We start from the raw sequence: 17,705 nt of genomic DNA, 5'->3' as shown, positions 1-17,705 counted from the left end.
CTGCTGGGAGGGCAAACATAGTCCTGCCTGTGCTCTCCAGCATGTGGGCCCAGTGTTTCTACGTTGTTTGCACTGAAGAATGTGGACGTAGGGACCGACGAGAACCTCCTGCTCCTTTGATTCTTGCCTGTGTTACCAGAGTAAGCTCAGGAAAGTTTTCACTTAAATTAATGAAACCAAGTAAAAGGTCTCAGTTCTCTCAGGAAGCGCTGCCGAGATAGCTACTAAGATTTCAGAGAGCTGAAATTTCAGTGAACACACAGTAGCCTTAAAGAAGGAGAGGAATCAGTAGCTTAGGGGGAGCATTAAATGAGTTACAACAAAAACAGCCAGTAACAAAACCACTGAGCTTGTGGAGCCACAGTCAGTGTCTGCTGACTGAGGGACACTTTGCCTGCAGGGATCCTGAGTGAAGACACTGACCCATAAGATCCTGGGAAATAAAACACATCCAAAGGATCTCTTCGTTTAGTTGGGTATGCTACAACCCGGTTCTACCTAAGCACTGGGGCAGGAAACCCAGCAAGGTAACAGACAGGCTGTACTGGTGCTGTGTAATTCCCTTCATAAACCCAACAGCAACGATCATTTTTCCGTCATTTAAACTTGTCCGATCAAAACTACCACAATTTCAGGGCTAAGTACCTCCCAGTCCAGGAGAACTTGACATATTTTAATACTCAGGCAGGATTTGGTGCATGAATTTTTAAATACAGCACCTGTATCGCCCTTGGCATTCCAGTTATTTCAACAAACAGGGAATTCCAGGCAATTGTGCCGTGCTGACTTTGCGCATTACTTTCTGCAGGAGAGCTACATGAGTGCCTCCATCCAGAAAGGAGATACTAGTGGGAGGCAGGGAAGGGCTGCAGCACGGCGTTGGCTGCGTGTGCGAGACGTAAGAGGAAATTCTTGTGAAATGACTGTCAAATGCCAGCTGACGTTTGCGAAAGACTAAAGTCTTCGTATTGCTTAATGTAACAATTAGATTTCGCTTGTTCTAAGGCATAAGCAGTGTCAGACAAGTCTTTGAAACTTTTCTCCCAGTTAATTGTAATGCCGCCGTAAGACATTTCTGCACTGTGTCGCAGTTCACTTCAGGAATCTCTTGGATAATTTTGACCGTTCAGTGCAAATCATGTTTGATGAGAACTGCTCTCCAGACATAGAATACAGACATGGGATTCCGAAAACTTCAGAATAGGTGAACTCACGACACCAAGATTTTAAAGGGGAGCAAAAGTCTGATCTCTCAACTTTTTATGTGATCTACTCATATTTCAGAAGTATTTTTTTAACTTTGAGAAATGCAAATTGAGATTGTCTATCTCCCTTACTACAAGCTATTTTTGAGAACTGTATCTCCCTAATGATGTTTGCACGTACAGTCTGAATTGGTTTCTAAATGGCTTCTGTAATTTACCCAGTTGCCTGGTTCACTGCGTAGTATTACTTCCATGTTCTGTGAAGGGTAGCATTAAAAAACAGTGAACATACAACTTTCAGAACTTTGATATGAAAAGCTAGGCACATTCTCTCTATGTACGCTTCTGCTACTCAGTTGTCCAGTAACTACGATGTTCATATAGTAAATACTGTTCCATTCAGTTGTATGTTTTGTATGCAACTCCAATACTGGTGAAACCTGTGGTGGCAAACTGTTGTTCTTTAATGCCTGTATCTTTTTTGTTACCTCAGATGCTTAGACAGAGGGTGAAGTGCATGCTTAATATTCAAGCAAAACATACGCAACATGCTCCTGCCTCTTGGAAGTCACTGAGTTTTGCTATTTGCTTCAGTGGAAATATGGTTAAGCTGCAATGCGTGCATTTAAGGAGCCGTGCTCTTCAGTGATTCTGATGTACAGAGCTGACCACTTCGCTGAAGAGGCCAACATGCCTTCATGTCGTACGTTCTATCCAAATGGCGTTACGTGCTGTGACTCAGCTGCCTGTGTGCTGCAAAGGACTCAAACCAACTGTCAGTAACGCTTCTCCACTAACTGTAAAAGATGTTACTTGTTTAATCACTGCACCTACTGTGGTTAAAATAAATGCCACTGCAAATGAGAGTAAAAACCAAATCTGAATTGTGTTTCTTCAGCTGCTGTATTGGGTTTACGTGGCGAGGTTTGGCAGCAGGGGGCTGCAGGGGTGGTCTCTCTGAGGAGACACAAGGGCTGCTCCCACGTTGGACACCGCCAGTTCCAGCTGGCTCCAAAACAACCCCGCTGATGCCAAAGCTGAGCCCATCAGCGAGGCTGGCGGCCCTCTGGGATAACTTACTGAAGAAATGGTAAACATGCTGCACAGCAGCTGGGACAGAGAGGAGTGAGAGAAATGTAAGAGCGAAAACTTTGTGTATGTCAGCATCAGTAAAGGAGGGGAGGGAGGTGCTCCAGGGACTGGAGCGGATTCCCCTGCAGCCTGGGGGGAAGACCGTGGTGAAGCAGGTTGTCCTCCTGCAGCCGCAGCGGACCATGCCTGAGCAGACATCCATACTGCACCCGTGGAGGAGCACACGCTTCCTCAGGTGGTGATTCCTGGAGGAAACTGCAGCATGTGGAGAGCCCACACAGCAGCAGGCTCCTGGCAGGACCTGCAGCCCATGGAGAAGAGCCCACGCAGGAGAAGGTTGTCCAGCAGGAACGGCGGCCTGTGGTGGACCCAGGTTGGAGCAGGCTGCTCCTGAGGGACTGTAGCCCATGGAAAGCACCCATGCTGGAGCAGGTCGTGAAGCACTGCAGCCCCTGGGGGGACCCCACACTGGCACAGGGGAATAGTATGAGGAAGGAGCAGCAGAGGCAAAGGGTTATGATCTGACTGCAACCCCCATTCCCCATATTCCTGCGCCACGGAGCGGGAAAGGAGGCAGAAAAGCTGGGAACTAAGGAATGGAATTGGGCCTGGTAAGAAGGGGAATGATGGGGAAAGGTGTTTTTAGTTTTGTCTTTGTTTCTCACCATGCAACCGTAGTTTTAATTGGCAATACATTCAGTTAATGTTCCCCAAGTCAGGCCTGTTTTGCCCATGAAGGTCGTTGGTAGGTGATCACCCTGTCTTTATCTCAACCCATAGGCTTTCCCGGCATATTTTCTCCCCCTGTCCTGTTGAGGAGGGGGAGTGAGTGCGTCTTGGTGGGCATCTGTCAGCCAGCCAGGGTCAGCCCACCACAGCTGCTTTGTGGAGAGTGAACTAAGCAAACAGGATGCCTTCACCCCGTTCCGGCTTTGTGGTTAATTAAATATCTTTCTGGATACGAGGACCTGATCAAGATAATGTTTTGTCCTCTGTTACATTGAACTGTTTGAACTTTACAGTTCTTGATGTATAAGAGATGACTAGGTTTATCTACTGAAAAATCATCAGTGAAGATCTGTGTTTAAGTGAAACGATATCGACTGTATTCACATCCCCTCCGCTTTCTAGAACTACTCTAGCAAGCCTAGTCAAAGATGATTGTGAATGGGTGTTTGAAATCTATGTTCAGTAGCATTTGGAACAATCTTTTTTCTTCCAAGAAGACAAGTATTTTCTCCAAAATCTGATTCTTAGAAAACATTGCCATCCAGGCAAGGAAGTGAAATACACTATGTGACTTGTGTGTCTTCCCAAACCAATCAATACAGATTGGTTTTCAAATGATGTATTGAATAACTTCACCCACTTGCTAATGTACTACCAACAGTTAAAAATTATTGCCAGACATTATATAATTTCAAATAATTTACTCAGCTCTGGATGTCTGTCTATTAGAGAATTTAATTGATTAATTCAGGATTTTTTAAAACTTGATCCTCATCCTTGAAGCATCAGAGGTTTTTTGAATTCTGTGACTCACAGTCATGTGTCACAAATTCACAGTGAAGAAATTATGAAAACCTGCAGTATGTACCATGTTCAGTGCAGATGTTTTTCTTTCACCATGAAACACTTCAAATTATATTAAAATCAGTTTAAGTTGCAGCATTAGTGAACAACCAACATTGTTCTACTCGTACCTTAACCCCTGTGCCGCACCTGCTTGCTTAGATTCATTCGTTTCAAAGGCAGGCACAGTATGTTACAAACACAGTATCTAAATGGCATGTACAGAACGCCCATAGGGCCAGGTTGGGGTCTATTTGCTAGATGTACAGTGTACATTTTAAGGCACACTATAGGGATCGAGTTGACATTTTGATAACTCTGTCCTTTTATTCGCAAAGATGGTCACTACCTGGAAATGTTGCAAAAATAAACGTTCACCTCTAAGAGCGGCCAATGTATTTGTTTTTAATTTTCTCTTTTTCTCAAGAAAAAAATGTGTGAAAACGTGATCTTTAGGGCATTTTAAAAGTAAATGTCAACTGCTGTGTCACATTTTATATATAGAGATATGTCTTTATCTAAATATATAAAATGATTGTAAGAGCTCATACTGTAAGCTCAGCTTTAGTACAGTACTTTAAACATACTGGTATGTATTTTCAGCTACACTTCTGCACTGCTTCTTTCTAATGCAGAGCTTGACACGGACGTGTCGATAACCGCCAACAAAAAGGATTCGTAAAGAATATTATTGTCTTATCATGCAATGTAGTAGGCATCCTGTGGCACTATTCTCTTACCCAACTTATTTACAGTACCGCCGAGTGCATTAGCAATAAATATTACAGTATTTGTCCTATTGGATTTTGCATGGCACCCAGCAGCTCTTCAGGAGCTGCGTCCTGTCACACGTGAGTTTCGATGAACGAGTGGGTGTGTGTCAGCATTGGTGCTGAGGTTGCATGGTCAGAGGCTCCATTCTGAGATTTCACAGCGGCGCTGTACTCACAAATGTCCAGGAAAAACTCATAGTTCTTGAGTTTCCAATCTTTGAACTTCTTGGATGTTAAGTTGGGATCATCCAGAAGGCTGTTGATAGCTGCGAGGTCCCCTTCCTTCGCCTGTCGAATTCCAGAAAGACACAGTACATGTCAAAATGACATTCCTGGGCGTTTTGTATTTCAGCACTTTATTTCTTCTTTCATTGCAACGCAAAGGTCTAGGGAGACTGCTACGGACAGTTGGGTCTTTTACTTGTATTCAGGAACTACTGCAGCTTAAACTGTTTGGCAACTCAATCCTTGGCACTTTCTACAATATTCCACAATTATTATTATTTTTTTTTTAAGCTGGAACATGTTTGTTTTCAAGTACTTTTAGTTTTGTTGGGACTTTATTCTAAAGCTACAAAGAAAGCCTCACCCGTGGAAAACATTAAGAGATGATACTTTTACTAGTTTGCTCACAGACAAGACTGATGATAAAGCCTTACTTTTAAAGTGCTCTTGAGAACTCTGATGTGGTGGAGCTTTTCATTGACAACTGGATCATTACATCGCTTTACGAAAGACTTGCGGAACTCCTGCTTGGTGGAAGGACGCTGCTCTCCAAAAGCTGACAAGCTGGCTTGTTCCAGAGATTTGTATAGCTCTTGCAGACCATCTGTGCTTTCTCCAGTTTCTTTTACGTTTTCTGAAAGAAAACAGATAAAGAAACCTACCAACAAATCTAATGGTTCAGGTAAAGTCTCTAAAACCAGCAAGCAATACTTCAAGTTAATATATAAAGTAACTCTACACCACAGTCTTCCAATTTTTGTTTTGGTAAAACAAGAGCATTTTGATCAGCCCCAAAGCTTTATTCTTAGCACGATATCTGAGCATTTTAAGTGCAGTGACTGATGAATTTGCCAACACACAACGGTTCAACCACACATCCTTGCTGAGAATAAGGGCAATATTGGCTTTCAGTGTCAGAAAAGAGGGTCAGAACATCTCCAAAAGCTTACCTTCTGCACAGAAACTATTATGCCTTCTAATAGGAACTTGCTCTTCCAGCTTGTCGTCTGTTCCCTCTATGGACTTTACACGTCCCTTACCCCTGACATCTCTGTTTCGCGGAAGACTTTGACTACGTTGCTTCTGTGGTCTGCTATGACAGCTCTGTCCCCTTTGACAATCCGCCAAAGGGAAAGGCCCGTCCTGCTCGAAATTATGGCGCCTTTGAACTGGGAGCGTTGCTTGTCTTCGTTTGTCCGGTGACATTCCGGGCCGGCCACTCATGTACTCTGCATCAGGAGGAACAGTCTGCAGAAAATGGAGCCCTGAACTGGTTAACGGAGTCTCTATCAGATCCTGCCATGAGCGTCTTTCTCGGTAGGGAGGTCTGCATCCTGACGAGTGTGTGCTTCCTGCTACATCTTGTCGAGAATCCTCAGCAGAAGAATGAGAATACGTTGATTCACTTGAAAAGTGTCGCCCGTGTTTGGCTTCAGGGAATGGACTTGAAGAATTCATCTGAAAAGATACAAAATCATCTGACTGTAAGGCGTTCTGAACAGAGCCAAGAACGTGACTACAGCGTAGAACATCATACGATACATACTGATAAAATGGACTGAGGTGTGTGTTTCGATATGCCATCGTATGAACCTCTAAACAGAACATCACTAGCAGTGACAATCTTTTATGCGAGTGCTACGTTTTAACCACTCCCTCTTCTTGTTTTGCACATTCTCTGCCCATCAGCAACTCCTGCTGGAAAGAACGGTGTAAAACTGGTACGGGTTTCCTGAAGACCTGTCCAGTTTGCACTCAGTCCAGCAGTGTGCTGTGAAGACATGAAAGCCCCCAGAAGAAACCATAACTGGGTTTCCTTTCTTTTTTAGGGGATAAGTATCCAGCCAAACAGAAAAAAAACCCCAAAAATCCAACCAATAAACCAAAACCAAAAAACAACAAAACCAACTTCAGCACCCAGGAAGATTTTTGAATTCTGGGGAACTGCTGAACTGCTCTAATTATTTTCATGAATTCTGCTGGGTCTGTGTATAATTTTCATTCAAAAACAAAGAGAAAGGCAAAAAAAGTGGAAAAAAGAAAGGGAGGGGCTTAACCTGTATCCCAGTTGATAAAACAGCATCACATGGGTGAAAATCAGTCTGAACTTCACCCATGTGATGCTGTTGTCTCAGTCATTCTTTCTTTGGTTCTGGCTGTGTGAGGATGGTGTCATTCACGCTGAAGAAAAATCTGAAAGAAAAATAGAGAACAGTCCTATCTGTGCTTGGAAACAGAATAATCATCACAGCCTATGTTCCGCATATTAGAAATGTTCTTATTTGCCACTAGAGCCTGTTTATATACAGAATGTGGGGGTTTTTCCTTTGTTATCAAAATATATTGAAGTATTTTCCTCAGCTACTCAGCATATTATGACACTAACAGAATATACTGCACTAGTACGGTATTGTACGCAGCGATTCCGTTTGTAAAAAAATCCTTGTCTCTGAAGAGATGGTCTTAAAAAAAATGTACTAAAACGTGATTACTGCATGAATGTGTTCTGATCTTAATCTCCAGCATCCAGCATCTGATATTTGTACCTGAAAACCAGTCTCCGTTAATACAAACTATCCCATCCACCATATACAGAATATTCTCATGTTCTGCAGTAAAGTCAACCTCTGAATATTGTTTGTATTATTAGGCATAATCTCCCAAATCCTACACAAAATGTCACATTTACAGCCTGGTGACATAGCTGGGAGACATTTACCTCTCCTTCCTTTGTAATTGTCTTGTTCTGGAAACATTCAGCCCTTAGCTCATGAGGAACAGCAGTAATTTCATCCTTACAATGAGATCCGTCTTTGTTCTGCCTTCAGGGTAATTAAATATTCCAAACCAAGGAAAATGCAAATCAAGGCAACAGGTATTTTTTGGTGACCTACTGTCAAATGCATTATTTATAACTCACTGAGGGTGTTCGGTGATAGGAGTCACACAGTGTGGAAGAGCCCTCCTGCTTCAGGGTTAAAGAGCCATCGATGTCATCCTGGTCGCTTTCACTCCAGTAATCTGCTAACAAAGCATTCCCGGTTTCACTCGTGAGCTTTTCCACAAGCAAGCATGTCCTATGTTTTTAAAATACCATCAGCACACAAAGGCAAACGTTTCACGGTCACCTCGGTGGCTTGGCAGTCGCTAGGGAGCAGACTTGTGAAAATGTCTGGTACCCAGACACACAGATGTGTAGAAGAACCTTCAAATGGTTCAGGATAGTGTTACAGAAAGCACTGAGGCTCCTAACTAACTCCCACTGTACCTAAGACCAGCGTCTGGTCACGCACGTTCAAAGTGCAATTTTGCTTGAGGTGCCACAGTAGAGAGCGGAGCCTCAACACTTAATTCAACGGGGTTAGCGTGACAGGTTCCACCAGGGCTGATGGCGAGAAAGGCAAGGCTGGCACCGGAGGTCAGGAGATGCAAAAATGGTTCTGAAGCACATTTTGACCTCTGTGACGTCTTCACTTGCTCTAGGGTGACGAGCCTACCCATGGCTGTGATCTAAGAGATCATACCTCACCCTGAACCTTGCAATTTTCTTCATCGCTTGTTTTAAATTATTCCTTAAAATGATTACTCAGGATTTTATTTTCTTTGGTGGTGGCACCAATAGATATAGCCCTTCAAGGATCTGGATGCTAATGAAAATCGATATTTAAGAAGATATGGCACATATGTTACTAAAGGGGTCAGTTACGACGTCTCCCCCTTTGTTTAAATAACGGACAGATGATGTACTCTTTGCTGTCTTCTCCTCTTTATAATCTCTGAAACATTACCTTCGTCTGGATGGATATCTTTGTCATCAGGCGTGTAACCAATTGCTGCGAGACCCAAACGATTCATCCATCTAATAGAACAACAAAAAATGAGGCAGGGATTTACATAAAAGGAACGTCTAGTGTAAAGGTGAGGGCACACACATTCTTAACATCTGGAAAAGTCAGAGGCAATGCTTAATCCAAAAACTGACCACTATTCAAGCTGTTAAAATCATGCTTCAGATGTGTTCAGTGGTTCATAAGGTTAAGTAAGTCCGTTGCCTAGAAAACTGAAGAATCACGACATCAATCTTCCTTATGTCATAAAGAAAATGCAAAGCATGAGTAGCAATATGCTAACCAGCAATGACTGAAAGAAAACTTGAGACTAGTCTGTGTAGAACAGAGAAAGTCCAGCTCTGTCTCCACCTGAAGCAGGATTGAGCCCGCTCTGAGCCGCATCCGCAAGCTGTCAGCGGAGGGTGGTTGTAAAGGAGCGGACTGCATTCACTTCCACGCGTGTCGAGGACTTGCCTGACTTGCCAAAATGCTATAAAATAGGATTATGGCAATAGTGGTATGAAAACCTGTATTAGGAAACACACTGTATGCAATTTGGATACTCAGAAATCTAAACTCGACTCCGGCAGCATTCCAGGGGTTATTTGCTAGTCTGGATTCACCACTCTGGTGGTACTAATGCTCAGGTTGGTTGAGCTGCCATGTGAACATTAGTTTCCTTGCAGTTTTTACTACATTAGGTTTCTAAAACAAGACTTGGTAATTTGAAAGTGCTCGAATATTTGGATATGACATTGGATGTTCTGGCTCTTTCTTTGTCCCCAAGTTAATCAGTTTGATCAAAAATAAGATTATTTGTTTCATTAGGAAGATATATTTTGGGGAAAATACCTTTAGAGTTTATGTAAAAATTCTGGATTTTTAAAATGTATATATATAAAGACAGGGGAAAAGGAAATAAACACAAAGAGAGAAAGGCACTTCTTAATGTTCAGCAAAAGGAAAATCAAGATTCAGCTTATTTTCGTCAACAAGGAAATACAACTGAAAAAAAAAGCCCTGTTAATAGACACCTGTAATGGTTGGGGTGCATTTTTTGGATATTCCCTTACTCAGTGACAAAATTATTTACTATAATTTCCTACATTAATTTTGCACCTACGTTTCCTGAAATAAATCTTTCTTTGTTTTTAACATCTCAACATAAAATTTGCTAATAATTACGTTCTCGGTTAAAGAATCATACCATGACAAAAACATCATACAAAGACTACAGGAAAGCCATGAGTAAACAGTACATACTACTTAATATGGACATTTTTTTTGTCAGATTAAAACAAGGAAACTATTCAGCGTAATTCCCTCCCACTTGTACTAGAACAGAAAAAAGCTGCTCAGGACATATGTGAATGTATTATCGGTCTAACAGCACAGTGGATGGAAGACGGTGTACACAGCAAGGAGGCAGGAAATGAAGGAAGAGTGAAGTCCCCACTAAAAATAGCACACAGTTCAGCATGTATTGATCTCCTGGTCCACGCCACACTCTGCAGCTGCTCAGAGCAATGATCTTAATCTGGAATATTGGACATAACACTGACTCATTGTATCGCCTTCAGCAAATCGTTCCATCTATCATGACTTTCCTAAGTATCCAAAGGGGACAAGCACATTTATTTCTTACTCACACGGAATTGTTATAGGGTTTAATTTACTTACAAAACTATGAAAAGATAAGGATTTGTATAATAATATTGCTTTGCCTTTCAGTATTAAAATGGAAGAGAGCAAATTGGAAATAAAATGGAAATGGTGATTAGTTTTCACAAATATCAGCTGCAGGGTTTGGACCGCTTACGGAGATGCTGTTTGTATCAACATGTCAGCTACTCATCTTTATCATGAAGGAAGTAAAATTCAAATGGATTCAGGTTCACTGAAAAGCTTTATTTTTACTACAGTGCTCACCAGCATAATTTCATTCAAAAAGTGGCATGCTGATCCCCTGACGTTTGCTTCTCATGAAAGGCAGGTTCTTTATTGCAGTATTTGAAATGACATCATACCCTTGCTCATTATTAAGCATTTGTAGTCACTAGTTTTTCAACAGTTGTTCCTGAATTTCTAAACTCATTAGCATTGGAGCAAAACAGTTTTAGTCATACTTCACCATATGCCTTTGGCAATTAAGCAGAATCCCTCAGCGACTTCCACTAAGGTTCTGCTTAAGCATCAGTGATAAATTAGGACTCATTACCATTTTCAAAGTTAAACCAGACTCAGCTGTTTCTGTGGTCAGTGCACGGAAATGTATATTATCTTAAATACCTTGCCAAATATATCTCACTGCTCATTGTTCATTTGAGGGCTTCAGATCTTGAAAGCATATATAGATAACAGTCAAAGTGTTAATGCTGACCTTCAGGAGAACATGGATATTCTTAGTGTACACGGAGTATCAGCTTTACCCACATGGCCTCAATGTCCAAATCTGGAATTAGCAGAAAGTAATCTTCCTTCGCAAAGACTGCTCAGGTTTTTCTCAAGGAGAAAAGAAGATCCCCAGCTATAGTTACAAGTATTTTCTTACCTCATTTACCATACTTCAGGGTTAGATTTGTCAAGACAATGAAAAGGGTTATCTGATGACATTCAGTGGCTTATAATGATAAAATCTCTTCTGATAAAATAAAAAGGGTTGCAATCTTAGGTTTTGTGTTTTTTTTAAAAAAAGCATGAGTGAATGTTTTTGAGGTTAATCAGGAGCTATAGAAGGGCTGAGATTACAGATCCTTTTCTTACAGTTATTTTTTTCCCAAGGAAATGCAAACTCAGTTCAAAAAGAACACTGTGTAAACTTGAATTTGCTTGATAAGGAAACCATTTTCATTTGTGACAGGCAGTCAAGGTTATAAAAAGTTCTCTGTGCAAAGCTTGGAAACTCAGCCATTTGGTTCTGAACTCTGAATGCCTTGTAGGCAAATGTCAGGTTTCAGGAAGGCAACGGTAGCTTGTGTCAGAATTGGAATCTCTGGGGGATAGATGACTGCATGTTTAATTGAAGGTCACGCAGTGCAAGACTATATACTACACCTGACAAGCAGCTACAGTGAAAAAAAAACCCAGGAGATCGTTTGTCTAATTTGGTTTATATAGCTGCTCCCCTAATAAATCTTCAAATTTCATGTGATCCCAAAAAGACATGAGATTTTCTGGCAGGTACGTGCATAGCATTCTTACGTGTACATCCCTATACATCACGGACCCCTGCGGCAGAAAGTTGGAGTCCTCTTCCCCCCAAAACCCCTACTTGTTTTCTTTGACAATTTCAACAACACTTTTCTTTTGATAATTAACTTAGTGTGTTTCACAAAGTTTGAGCCTAGGCTGCTCAGTGAAGCACAGGGTTTGCATTCTAGGTAGAAATCAGCTGTGATGCACATGGAGCCATACTCTATATCCCAAGGATGCTTTGCTACAACATGTTACCTTCAGTATCGTACATCTCCATAAGCCATAATATCCATCTTACTGAGGTACACTCTAACAACCTACAAGGGACCAAAAAGTGTGTTAATTGCTCTTTATTGGCAGGACCTTAGTGAACCAAATGCAGGGAAAGGTAAGCCTTAAGTAGAGTCATCTAAATACATTTGTACTTTTTACATTGGTTTAAATTCTAAACAAATCAGTCTTGTCTTGAATTAATTCTGTTGATTACAAACAAGCACTGCTGTCACAGCTTCAGGATAAAATATTGCTGCATGGTAGGAAGTTAAGTTAAATTTACTGAGATAATTCTGGTTAGTACCAGGGGACTGCAGCCCAGGGCCTCTTCTGAGAGCCTGATTCTACCCCCAGGCCGGGAAAGTGATGGTTACAAAGGAACTAGGGGCAGTGATGCACTAAGCAGCTGCGACAATAATCAAAACTTGATACTGAAGTGTAAGTCACGCTTGAAATGCCCTGAATTGTCAGGAGTCAGGAGCGCATTCTCTTACTGATCATTTAATAAAAACATTGGAAAAACGTTAAAGTGGACCAAACAACCAGGGAAACACTTTCATGTAGCTTTACTGTCCTAACACGCTATGTCAAAACCAAGAATATGCCATTACTCCTTGTACAAATGAAGCAAGTTTCTGTTTGCTGACTCACTCCTGCCAAGGATGGTGATGAGCCAGCCCAAGGTCAGTGCCAGGCTCTGGGGCCGAAAGCAACAATAGTGGCATCACACATCACCCACTGGGCTACTCCTTTCCACAGTAAAGTAGCACAAGGGAAAAAACCAAAACAACTTGGACAATCTCAGTTATAATTAATTTGAGGAACTATTACTTTTAGTGTAAGAGAATAAAAATCAAAGGCAAGAGGGTAACCATTTTTATAAAAATGAGGTGCAAGGCTGTTATTTTTAGAGTTATAGTTAAAACCAGTTCATAAATCCATGGAGAACAGGTCAGGATGTAGTGAGTTTCTGTAGTTCAGGTAAGTTTTATTTGGTAATATCCTCAGTGCTGGATACACTTTTTTTGCATATATAAGGTGGCCAGTATGTAGAAGAAACTATTTGCCTCAAGTGAAAAAGTAAATAAAGGATATATCCTGGAAAGGTTTAAATTTAATGGTCTATCCACTTTCACTATTTCGTTCTGTTAAATGTTCCCTTAAAAATTAAACCAATGAAATACCAAGACATTAAAGATAGAATAAATAGCTATAATTTCCTCTCTGTCTTGCATCTTTTCATCAAGTACTACTCGCACTTGTATGTCATCTCAGAGTTGTATTGTAAATGTTTTAGTGCAGGAATATATCTTTCTTCACTTTTGAGATTGCATCTACACTTGAGATTATTTGGTTAAAAAGAACAAACAGAACTAAAGTGGAAGTTTAACTTGACTTAAGTTATCTTAAAGTCTATTAAAATATAGTTTCCCTTGAGCTATTTTATTTTTACACCTAGAATTTATTCAGCACAATTTATATTTAATTTCTGATTAAAACTGTATTTTTTTACATCAGTGAGATAATCGGATTCCAGAATTCACTGAAAAACTCTCTCCAATACAGAATTATATTTGAAAATTGATTTTGTATTTGTTATGCTGGCCTCTTCCTGATTAATCTTTCTTACTGGACACCTAAAAAATCAATACATTTCCCGTTTTGGTTCCTAAGGTACATTATTTTCACTGTTTTCTAAGGTTATACAGGTAATATATTCATTGAACAGAATAAGGGTTCCTGTAATAGGTATAGCTAAAATGATGCCTTGATTTTCCCAACACAAAAAAAGCCCAAAACCATAACTGATGTCTCACAGCGAAATGTAACACTGAGCACAGTCTTCTCAATGAGCTCATCTCTCCCTGCACACATATCAACTCTCAGCACCTTGTATTTCTATGATTTTATTTGTCACAGTTGCTGGAATTTGTTAAGTAAAATCATTCATGGGATAAACTGTAAGTACTCTCTGATTTGGTAATTTGACATGACTCTGTTGATCTTGTTTCATGCATTGTCTTCTTAGATTTGTCAGGCTGGAACAATATTAAGAAAGCCCCAGACGGCTGGAGAGGTGACAAGTGAACCATGGCCATTTACGCCCTCTTTGTGTGTGCGTCTACTTCATGCACCTAATGGGAATGGTTTTTTATATTTTTTTTTTAACTCCACCCTGTCAACCAAATGCACAACTAGGCCTTTGCAGTCACAAGTCTGATTTGGTAGAGGGGTTTACAAAAAAGAAAGTTCACTGTAGCAAATAAATAACCATTCTGGTAATAAGCAAAATAGCATCTTATTGTATGAATATAATTGTGTATTGCAGAGAATATACACACAATAACTTTGTGAGAGACTGTGATTTCAAATAAGACCCATAATTAAACCCTAAGGAGAGCTACTAAAGCAGTCCCAAAAACTCACTCAACTGGAACTTCTCTTGCCAATTTTCAAGCACATTTACAAACACATTTGTGGCACCACTAAAACCGCGTAGGCAAATCAAAAAGGAATAGTCATGTTATGTCAGGCTTGGAGTTTCAAGCTGATACTTAAAGGAATCTATTAAGTTGACAATAAGATATTTTCTTCATTAGTCAAATGTGGCTACCAGATTTCACCCTGCTGTAACCTTGTCCTACTGGATTTACCATATTACTTGGGATAATTCACCAAACTACCTGGCTATCCACTTAAAGGCAAGTCCTAGCTGCAGCATGTGCAACCATGTAGTATTCTCTAAATAACTTTTTTACCGTTCTTAGGAAGTTAGAGGTAAGTGATGAAAAGCTGTAAAAGTGGATCCAAGCCAGGATTTCTTAAAACATGTATGTTACTTATCTCTATTACTAAAAATTTCAGATTTTGCAGTTTTAACTTAGTACCTCCAGTTACCATCACAATATGTGACTATAACGCATGTTAATTCGTCACTCAGAGGTACAGCACTGTAACTTCTCATTAAATGCATATGAACAGTTTGACTCCCAGAACTATACCAACTGAAAATGGCATCATTTACAGCAGAATTTGTTAATTTTGTGTTTTGAACTAGTACAGAAAGCCAGTGCAAATCCTAACTCCTGTGTGTTAGGGATAAATTCACACCAGAACGCTAATTGGGATTGCCTGTTGGATAATTGCACCTGTGTATTGCAAACTCCTCTGAACTCCTGCAGTGTAATGCTATAAGCCAGTGGCTCTGAGACTGTATTAGGGGAGAAATAGTAGTTCACAAGTCTGTGGCAAGTAGTCCATAAACTGTAGGAGGAGTTAGGTGGCTAGCCAGAAAAAGGAGATTCTGAAGACTTACAGCTCTATAGTAGTACTTGCTGGTGTAGTATTCCCCCCAGGCGGAGCACTGCAGCTCTGCGATTGCACTGTTCTCTCCCCTATACACCATGGTTTCACCCAGCCTCTGGGGCCTGCGGTGAATTCTGATCAGAAACTTGTTTCACTTGTGCTGCAACTTCTGAACTTTTATGTGAGAACGACAAATCAGGGGATTGAAGTGGCCCCGGGCACTGACTGTTTTTCCCGGATTTGAAACAAGTTTATAGGAACATAAAGGAAGAAGGGGGAAACCTGCTGTTTGCTTACTTACAACACCATCGTGAATCTCCATTTCAGGGATTTCTGTTTGAAAAGTACCTTTCATATTCTGCAGAATGGTCTCCTTGCTTGTCAGCAGGTAAGGGGCTGGGGAGTAAGAGCTCTTTAATAACTTGGCTCTGTTTCTTAAAGAACTGTTAAATTAGGACTGACAGATGTGACACGATTACTCTCCTGCTCACTTCTCCAGGAACTCTTGTTTAAGAGGGACAATGTCTCATAGGGATGTATGTCTGAAATTTTTACCTCCAAGATCTTTTCTTAGGTGTTAGCTTATTTATAAGTGAAGATTTAAGGTAAATTAAAACTTTAAAAGATTCATTAATACTTGCACACCATCTGATTTGTCCAAGATCTGTCAAGGGGACCAACATGCCCAAAATTTAAGGAAGACAGCTGAATGGTTGTCATGGTTTAACCTTATCTAACAATTAAGTACCACTCAGTCGCTTGCTCACATCCCCCCTCCTCCCCCAGTGCAGTAGGGGAGTTGGAGGAAAAGACAAGGAAAGCTCGTAAAGTTGAGCTAAGAAGTATTTAATAATATAAATGAAAATTATAGTGATACTACTAATACTAAGAATACTACTATGAATAAGTAATTAAAATAACAGAAAATAGAGCATATGATACAATTGCTCACCACGCGCTGACCCACACCCAGCCAGGTCCCAGAGCAGCCAGAATCCAAGCCCAAGAGACCCACCCCCCACCCACCCTGGTGGGGCCACAGCCCAACCAGGACAAAGGCCAGCAACCAACTAACAAAGGAACCCTCCCCACTGCTAACAACCGTGCTAACAAAGGAGCTAACGACCCAGCTATCAAGCCAGCCCAAGTCTGAAGAGCACTCCCAGGCCACTTCCTGTCTCAGCACTGCACGTGCCCGGAGCCTGACTATCATGGGGTGAAACACACCGCGGCTGCTCTGTGCCAGCCGACAGCACTGTGGGGAAAAGGAGCTCCTTCCTGCCTGAAACCAGCACAATGGCCTTTAGTAATAAACAGGATGGCTTAGGGAAAAACTTGAGTAACTCTTGGTTATATTCCATACATAAAAATACAGAGGATAGGCACCCTGAAATTTGCTTGTAATCAACAGAGGTTAATTCAGAACACTTCAATTTTCAAAGTTTCTTTTTAAGAGAAATACTGTGTTAGATTATTTCAGGTCTTTACTTGGAAAATATTGGGAGTGACCCCTCCAAAATCAATCATCATTATGTTTCAGTAGGTAGCAGATATTTGTTATATTTTTTAAATGAATGCAAAAGATATATGGGAATTATTAAAGTTAACCCAGTTATTCAAATCAAATGTGAACGGATTACTCAGCCTAAAATAAGAATTTTTTTTAATTTAACATTTGCAGTCCGTGAGGAGATTGTAAGTGTGCTACGCTGCACTTTTCAAACACATGAAAGTTTTAAATAATGTAGATATTGTAAAACAACTGAATATTAAATTCAATGCTGATTTCCTTAGGAGTATTAAAGCCATAAAGAGGTTACGCATGGTATGGTAATAGAGGGAGCACTTCTGGGAAATAAGGCCTTTAACGGGCATGGCGTACCCCATGACCGCAGCAAGCAAAAGATGCACTCATGAATTTCATTATTAATTCATTTCTAAGAACACAACTATGCTCATGTAAGACCTGACAAAACAGCATGAGCATTAATTTTGCAAACCAAAGCCTGTCTGCACCATGCAACACAGCAGGCAAACTCCAGCTGTAACAGAGTACCTCTGTCTGGTACATATAAATCAATTACTGCCCATTGGTGTACAATTCTTCTGACAGCAATGCAGTATTAAAGGCAGATTAAAATATTCTGGAGTGGAAAACAAATATTAAACAGTGAATCTGAAGCAAGAAACTGTAAAAACAGCTGTTAAAACAAAAGCCATTGGTAAATGCTGTT

General features: G+C 40.7%; 1 protein-coding gene across 1 annotated transcript in view; it reads right to left on the bottom strand.

Moving 5' to 3' along the window:
- Positions 1 to 4,714: 4,714 nt before the first annotated feature.
- LOC104513602 (connector enhancer of kinase suppressor of ras 2-like) overlaps positions 4,715 to 17,705 on the bottom strand; it is a gene marked incomplete at its 5' end in the record, with an annotated part of 82,315 nt that continues 69,324 nt past the window's right edge. The window contains 5 exons of the mRNA XM_010157018.1: positions 4,715 to 4,930; positions 5,302 to 5,501; positions 5,818 to 6,325; positions 7,788 to 7,888; positions 8,656 to 8,726. Coding sequence (XP_010155320.1) covers positions 4,715 to 4,930; positions 5,302 to 5,501; positions 5,818 to 6,325; positions 7,788 to 7,888; positions 8,656 to 8,726 — 1,096 coding nt within the window. The remainder of the gene's footprint in view (positions 4,931 to 5,301; positions 5,502 to 5,817; positions 6,326 to 7,787; positions 7,889 to 8,655; positions 8,727 to 17,705) is intronic.

The sequence above is a fragment of the Eurypyga helias genome, unplaced genomic scaffold (assembly GCF_000690775.1).
Source record: "Eurypyga helias isolate BGI_N326 unplaced genomic scaffold, ASM69077v1 scaffold11248, whole genome shotgun sequence".
Lineage (NCBI taxonomy): Eukaryota > Metazoa > Chordata > Aves > Eurypygiformes > Eurypygidae > Eurypyga > Eurypyga helias.
Note: the sequence above shows the minus strand (reverse complement) of the source record. Positions and strands in the feature narration are given on the sequence as shown.